The following is a 7,827-nucleotide window of genomic DNA, read 5'->3' on the forward strand; positions in this document are numbered from 1 at the left end:
TGTAATGTTGTTGCTGTCTCTGTAATGTTGTTGCTGTCTCTATAATGTTGTTGCTGTCTCTGTAATGTTGTTGCTGTCTCTATAATGTTGTTGCTGTCTCTATAATGTTGTTACTGTCTCTGTAATGTTGTTGCTGTCTCTGTAATGTTGTTTCTGTCTCTATAATGTTGTTGCTGTCTCTATAATGCTGTTGCTGTCTCTGTAATGTTGTTGCTGTCTCTGTAATGTTGTTGCTGTCTCTGTAATGTTGTTGCTGTCTCTATAATGTTGTTTCTGTCTCTATAATGTTGTTGCTGTCTCTATAATGCTGTTGCTGTCTCTGTAATGTTGTTGCTGTCTCTGTAATGTTGTTGCTGTCTCTATAATGTTGTTGCTGTCTCTATAATGTTGTTGCTGTCTCTATAATGTTGTTGCTGTCTATGTGTGCATTGATCATTTGTATAGTATTATGTGTGAACCCCAGGAAGAGTAGTTGTTGCTCCAGCTGAAGGGGATCCAAATGAACAAGTATGTTAGACTGAGGCATATATAACAACTTATCATGGACACATCTATTTCATTCTAGTCTCATTGTCACCCATTCTACCTCTTTCTCCTTATCTTACTCCTCTGCGAGTGCATGACATGAAGAGCGCACAACACGTGTCTTTCCAATTCCCATCAAGTGGCATAAAATTGTGCAGGCACAAGATTCTGAAATTACCCTTTACATTTCTCATTGGAATAATAATCTTCATTTCTCAGAACAAGAATAGACTGACAAGTTTCAGAAGAAAGTCTTTGTTTCTGGATTTTTGAGCCTGTAATCGAACCCACAAATGCTGATGCTCCAGATACTCAACTAGTCTAAAGAAGGCCAGTTTTATTGCTTCTTTAATCAGAACAACAGTTTTCAGCTGTGCTAGCATAATTGCAAAAGAGTTTTCTAATGATCAATTAGCCTTTTAAAATGATAAACTTGGATTAGTTAACACAACGTGCCATTGGAACACATGAGTGATGGTTGCTGATAATGTGCCTCTGTACGCCTTATGTAGATATTCCATGAAAAATCAGCCGTTTCCAGCTACAATAGTCATTTACAACATTAACAATGTCTACACTGTATTTCTGATCAATTTGCTGTTATTTTAATGGACAAAATGTTTTGCCTTTCTTTCAAAAACAAGGACATTTCTAAGTGACCCCTAACCTTTGAACGGTAGTGTACACAGGCAGCCCGATTCAGATTTTTTTTCTCACTAATGTCTTCTTTTAACCAATCAGATGAGCTATTTTTCCAATAACAATGCCTGCCATGGAAGTTTCCCAGTGATCTTACTAACACATTCACACTTTTTTTGTACACAATTAACAAGCTAGTTAGTTACAAACATGTTACTGTCAAACTGTCAGAGTATTTAGCAAACGACAAGTCTATTACAATACTTGAGGGCAAATAAATCAGATTTGTCCATTCAGACACAAGTCACATGGCCAGGAATCAGATTTGTCCATTCAGACACAAGTCACATGGCCAGGAATCAGATTTGTCCATTCAGACACAAGTCACATGGCCAGGAATCAGATTTGTCCATTCAGACACAAGTCACATGGCCAGGAATCAGATTTGCATCTGTTTTCAAACCAAGTATTAATTTGGTTTGAACCTGGCTTGAAAATATCTGATTCCATGCGCTTTTTGGCTGTTTAGACTGCATGTCACGCCCTGGTCTAAGTATTTTGTGTTTATCTTTATGTATTGGGTCAGGCCAGGGTGTGGCATGGAGTTTTTGTATTGTGGTGTGTTTTGTCTGGGGGTTTTGGTGTGTATGTTAGTGGGATTGTAGCTTAGTAGGGTTTTCTAGGAAAGTCTATGGCTGTCTGGAGTGGTTCTCAATCAGAGGCAGGTGGTTATCGTTGTCTCTGATTGGGAACCATATTTAGGCAGCCATATTCTTTGGTTGTATTGTGGGTGATTGTCCTTAGTCCTGTCTATGTAGGTTACACAAGTATAGGCTGTTTCGGTTTTCTTTACGTTTATTGTTTTTGTAGTATTTGTATTTAGATTCGTGTTACGTTTGTTTATTAAAACATGGATCGCAATATACACGCTGCATTTTGGTCCGACTCTCCTTCACCAATAGAAAACCGTTACAGAATCACCCACCACAAACGGACCAAGCAGCGTGTCAACAGGCAGGAGCAGCCCAAAGAGGAGAAGCGCTATAAGGATTTCTGGACATGGGAGGAAATCCTAAACGGAGAAGGACCCTGGGCTCAGGCTGGAGAATATCGCCGCCCCAAGGAAGAACTGGAGGCGGTGAAAGCTGAGAGGCGCAGATATGAGGAGGCAGCACGGCGACGCGGACGTAAGCCTGAGAATCGGCCCCAAAAATTTCTTGGGGGGGGCTAAGGGAGAGTGTGGCAGAGTCAGGAGTCAAACCTGAGCCAACTCTCCCTGTTTATCGTGAGGAGCCAAGGAGGAGACCAGAGCCGGTGTTGGAGGTGAGCGAAACAGAGACTGTGAAGGAGTTAATGGGGAAATTGGAGGAGAGAGAAATGAGGGAGTTGCTGTGTTGGTGCTTTTTGCATGGAATTCGACCGACGGAACGTGTCGGGGATTTGATGGCACCTGGGTTAGCGCTCCATACTCGTCCTGAGGTGCGTGTTAGTCGGCTGGTGAAGTTGGTGCCAGCCTCACGCACTAGGCCTCCTGTGCACATCCCTAGCCTTGCACGTCCTGTGTCAACACTGCTCTCAAGATCTCCAGTACGCCTTCACGGTCTAGCCCATCCTGTGCCACCTCCACACTCTAGTCCTCCGGTAGCAGCTCCCCGCACCAGGCTTCCTGTGCGTGTCCTCGATCCAGTACCACCAGTTCCAGCACCACGCACCAGGCCTTCAGTGCGCCTCGACTGTTCAGCGCAGCCAGAGCCTGTCTCCTCTCCTGCGCTGCCGGAGTCTCCCGCCTGTTTAGCGCAGCCGGAGCCTGTCTCCTTTCCTGCGCTGCCGGAGCCTCCCGCCTGTTTAGCGCAGCCAGAGCCTGTCTCCTCTCCTGCGCTGCCGGAGTCTCCCGCCTGTTTAGCGCGGCCAGAGCCTGTCTCCTCTCCTGCGCTGCCGGAGCCTCCCGCCTGTTTAGCGCAGCCAGAGCCTGTCTCCTCTCCTGCGCTGCCGGAGTCTCCCGCCTGTTTAGCGCTGTCGGAGCCTTTCTCTTCTCCTGCGCTGCCGGAGTCTCCAGTCTGCCCAGCGTCGCCAGTCTGCCCAGCGTCGCCAGTCTGCCCAGCGTCGCCAGTCTGCCCAGCGTCGCCAGTCTGCCCAGCGCCGCCAGTCTGCCCAGCGCCGCCAGTGCTCCCAGTCTGCCCAGCGCCGCCAGTCTGCCCAGCGCCGCCAGTCTGCCCAGCGCCGCCAGTGCTCCCAGTCTGCCCAGCGCCGCCAGTCGCCGCCAGTGCTCCCAGTCTGCCCAGCGCCGCCAGTCTGCCCAGCGCCGCCAGTCTGCCCAGCGCCGCCAGTGCTCCCAGTCTGCCCAGCGCCGCCAGTGCTCCCAGTCTGCCCAGCGCCGCCAGTGCTCCCGTCTGCCCAGCGCCGCCAGTCTGCCCAGCGCCGCCAGTGCTCCCAGTCTGCCCAGCGCCGCCAGTGCTCCCAGTCTGCCCAGCGCCGCCAGTGCTCCCAGTCTGCCCAGCGCTCCCAGTCTGCCCAGCGCCGCCAGTCTGCCAGACTCTTCCAGATCTGCCAGTCAGCCAGACTCTTCCGGATCTGCCAGTCAGCCAGACTCTTCCGGATCTGCCAGTCAGCCAGACTCTTCCGGATCTGCCAGTCAGCCAGACTCTTCCGGATCTGCCAGTCGGCCAGACTCTTCCGGATCTGCCAGTCGGCCAGACTCTTCCGGATCTGCCAGTCGGCCAGGACTCTTCCGGAGGTGCCAGTCGGCCAGGATCCGCCAGAAGTGCCAGTCGGCCAGGATCCGCCCGTAGCGCCAGTCGGCCAGGATCCACCAGTCTGCCAGGATCCTCCAGAAGTGCCAGTCGGCCAGGATCTGCCAGCAGCACCAGTCAGCCAGGATCCACCAGTCTGCCAGGATCCGCCAGAAGTGCCAGTCAGCCAGGATCTGCCAGTCAGACAGGATCTGCCAGTCAGCCAGGATCTGCTGAGACCACCAGCCAGCCAGGATCTGGTAGATCTATCTACCTGCCTGAGCTTCCTCTCACTCCCGAGCTTCCTCTCACTCCCGAGCTTCCTCTCACTCCCGAGCTTTCTCTCACTCCCGAGCTGCCTCAGTCCCGAGCTGTCCTTCAGTCCCGATCTGCTCCTCAGTCCAGTGGGGTTCTGGGTGAGGACTACTAGGCCATGGTCGGCGGCGAGGGTGGACTATCCAGGGACGCGAGGAGAGGGGACTAAGACATTTATTGAGTGGGGTCCACGTCCTGCGCCGGAACCGCCACCATGGACAGACGCCCACCCGGACCCTCCCTATTGTGTTGAGGTGCGTTCGGGAGCGCTTTCACTTTTGTTTTGAGAATGTAGACAAAAATAATGACCTTGATTTACTCTAAGGTGTGGAGAAAGATAGGGAATTTCACCAATAACTAGTTTTATGTTCAGTAGGCTCACTATGGCAAGCTATAACTTGATTGATTGTAATCTCATTTGAGTAGGCCTACTTACAATTCATATGTAGCTTCTATGCATTCAAGTCTATCAAACACATGTGAAATATTTTGTCTTCAATGGGACTCTCTGTTAAAATAAAGTAAAATAAATAAATGCATAATTGGTAGCTGGGTCAGTTCAACTGTGCCTACCATAATTTGCTTATTACCTTGGTAGGCCTGAGATTTCTTCAACTGCAGGGACAACAACGTTTTAATAGTTAGCCGAATGTATTTTTCTTCTATAATTTCCATAAAAATGTCTATACTTCTATAATGTCCATACTGTAGCGCCCTCGTCCGGTCCACACAAAAAGCATGTGCCCGAAATACGAGGCTCACTGGGCTGCGCGAGCTCAGCTGACGGTTTTCAGGACAGGGTACAAGAAACGGAACGTCTCGTGAAACAGAAAATGGGCGAAGGACGGTCTATGTTCATTTCTTATTGGCAGTGAAACATGTTGACATGAAACATGAAAATTAATTACAAATGTTGCTTAATATTTATTTATATTATTATTTGCACACAGAGTGATCAACATTACCATAATCACCAAATTAATAACACTGTGTTCTTGAGTATGTGTCCTGTTTATTGTGTTTTACTTGAATGCAAATCCTTGTAATGCATGGTGGATGTAAACATGGTTATGTGTTACGCCTTCACCAAAAGAGGTTACCTACACTTTATGCATTCATATATTTTCAGTTTTTTTTATAAAAAACTGCACTATGATGAATTGTCAGTAAATATATATATATATATATATATATCTGCAGAAGTTTAACTCATTAACAGTTTCTGCGAAATTGGTGTTACGTGAAAGAGTACACGGTTGCATTTTACGCATACTTTACACAGGGTTTTTAAACCCATTTATTTATCAAAATGATTTATATACTTTACTCTGTCCGCTCAGATACAGACTCACGTATAAACAGGCGCAAAGTCATAACTACAGACTCTCTCTCATACGATCTATGCATTCTCCCCTCAGACGGATGCGTAATTGCATGACGCACCGGGGAGGAGTGTGGTCGGCATCGCCTATATATACCCAGTCCCGCTCGCTTCAAACTCAGCAAAGTAGCAGCGTTTACAAAGACGCAGGATCCCCCAAAAGCAAGTAGAGCTTTCATTCAGCATCTCGCTCTCCTACCAAAGACATTTGTCGGTGCGCAAAGCTCGCAATTATGATTAAAAAAATATCTCCTTCCGAGAACGAGTTTAACATCCCGGCCAAAAACTGCCACAGGATGGTGATTCTAGGATCCACAAAAGTTGGCAAGACGGCCATCATCTCTCGGTTTCTGAATAAAAAAGTCGACGACCAGTACACGCCAACAATCGAGGACTTTCATAGGAAATTATACAGCATTCGGGGAGATGCGTACCAGTTGGACATTCTGGACACCTCTGGAAACCATCCCTTCCCCGCTATGAGGAGACTCTCTATCCTTACTGGTAAGCTTAACTGTGAACGAATGAAACAGACAAATGTCTTTATGTAAAACTGAATCCGAATATTATGCTTCATTCTGCAAATCACTTTCAATGAGAATAATATTGAAATTTAGCTTCACTAAAATGCATGCTTATGCATAACGCAAAACTAGTGCTGTGCATTATGGAAAGTACATTGACTTTTGAGCTGTGATATTAATGTTCCTTCCATTTCTCTCTCCGTAGGTGATGTTTTTATCTTGGTGTTTAGTCTGGATAACAGAGACTCCTTCCAAGAGGTCCAGCGCCTGAAGCGTCAAATTTACGAAACCAAGTCCTGCCTGAAAAACAAAACCAAGGAGAACGTAGATGTCCCGATAGTTATCTGCGGGAACAAGTGTGACCGGGAGTTTAACCGGGAGGTTCAGAATGAGGAGATTGAGAAACTGGTGGCTGGTGATGAACAGTGTGCCTACTATGAGATCTCTGCAAAACGGAACACTAATGTCGAACAGATGTTTCAGACTCTTTTTACCATGGCTAAACTGCCCAACGAGATGAGCCCGGACTCTCACCGCAAAGTTTCCTTACAGTTTTGCGAAGTACTGCAAAACAGCAGAAGAAAATCTTTCAGAAATAAGAAATTCAAAGACGGCGAGGCATACGGGATTGTGGCACCGTTTGCGCGCCGACCAAGCGTGCAAAGTGACTTAATGTATATCAAAGAGAAAGCTACTGGCTGCAGCCAGGGAAAAGAGAAAGACAGATGCACCATCTGCTAAGGACTCACTTGACAATGCACATGGAGACATGTTACGAGATGTTCTATACAGCGATGGAGATGATACCCGTCAGGCTTCATGCCAGTGTGCTGAGTCTGGGATAAGGAAGCACGCCAAGACGCAGTGACAGCCAGGGGTGTTTGTCCCAAACCACGCGAGAAGGCATGGTCATTGTCAGATATTTCTCTGTGGAGTCAGGGTGATCAAATGTGATATGGCTTCAGAGAACCTCTAGTGTTCTTGTTACTATAGCTACATGCTGTAAAATGACTGGAGAATGTAGCCTACACTTGTGGGGTGGCATTTGTTTACATTTTATTTTTTCACACGGAACTGAACTTGAATGTTAATTGCATACTTAACACATATGAATGCTTATTCTTATGTCATCGTTAACTTTTTACAAAAAAGAAACATGGAGAAAATAAAATGATCCATTTGAAACGTATATATCCATCCCCATGTCTGTCATCCTTTTGAACATTGGTAAAGCATATTCCCTTTCAGTGACACGTATACCATTAGCTAAACAAGTAGCCTGTACCTCATTTATGAATTACATACTAAAGGCCACTTATACCATTAGCTAAACAAGTAGCCTGTACCTCATTTATGAATTACATACTAAAGGCCACTTATACCATTAGCTAAACAAGTAGCCTGTACCTCATTTATGAATTACATACTAAAAAGGCCACATTTTATACCATTAGCTAAACAAGTAGCCTGTACCTCATTTATGAATTACATACTAAAGGCCACTTATACCATTAGCTAAACAAGTAGCCTGTACCTCATTTATGAATTACATACTAAAGGCCACTTATACCATTAGCTAAACAAGTAGCCTGTACCTCATTTATGAATTACATACTAAAGGGCACTTATTCCATTAGCTAAACAAGTAGCCTGTACCTCATTTATGAAATACACACTTTCCCGAGAAGAGTTAGGCATATGGTAGCTAGTAGAT

General features: G+C 46.3%; 1 protein-coding gene across 1 annotated transcript; it reads left to right on the forward strand.

The window, feature by feature from the left end:
• The first annotated feature begins 5,700 nt into the window (after positions 1-5,700).
• Positions 5,701-7,302, forward strand: LOC115120419 (dexamethasone-induced Ras-related protein 1-like). The gene is made up of 2 exons (XM_065010631.1): positions 5,701-6,093; positions 6,319-7,302. Exons 1-2 carry the CDS (start codon positions 5,823-5,825, stop codon positions 6,852-6,854), a joined length of 807 nt encoding a protein of 268 aa, XP_064866703.1. The 5' UTR covers positions 5,701-5,822; the 3' UTR covers positions 6,855-7,302.
• Positions 7,303-7,827: the final 525 nt, after the last annotated feature.

The sequence above is a fragment of the Oncorhynchus nerka genome, linkage group LG26 (genome assembly GCF_034236695.1).
Source record: "Oncorhynchus nerka isolate Pitt River linkage group LG26, Oner_Uvic_2.0, whole genome shotgun sequence".
In the NCBI taxonomy this organism is placed as follows: Eukaryota; Metazoa; Chordata; class Actinopteri; order Salmoniformes; family Salmonidae; genus Oncorhynchus; species Oncorhynchus nerka.

Excerpts from the sequence above, each read along its gene's own strand:
- LOC115120419 (XM_065010631.1), top strand. The coding sequence starts at position 5,823 with ATGATTAAAAAAATATCTCCTTCCGAGAACGAGTTTAACATCCCGGCC. Across the intron at positions 6,094-6,318 it reads GAGACTCTCTATCCTTACTG|GTGATGTTTTTATCTTGGTG; the intron begins GTAAGCTTAACT and ends CTCTCTCCGTAG.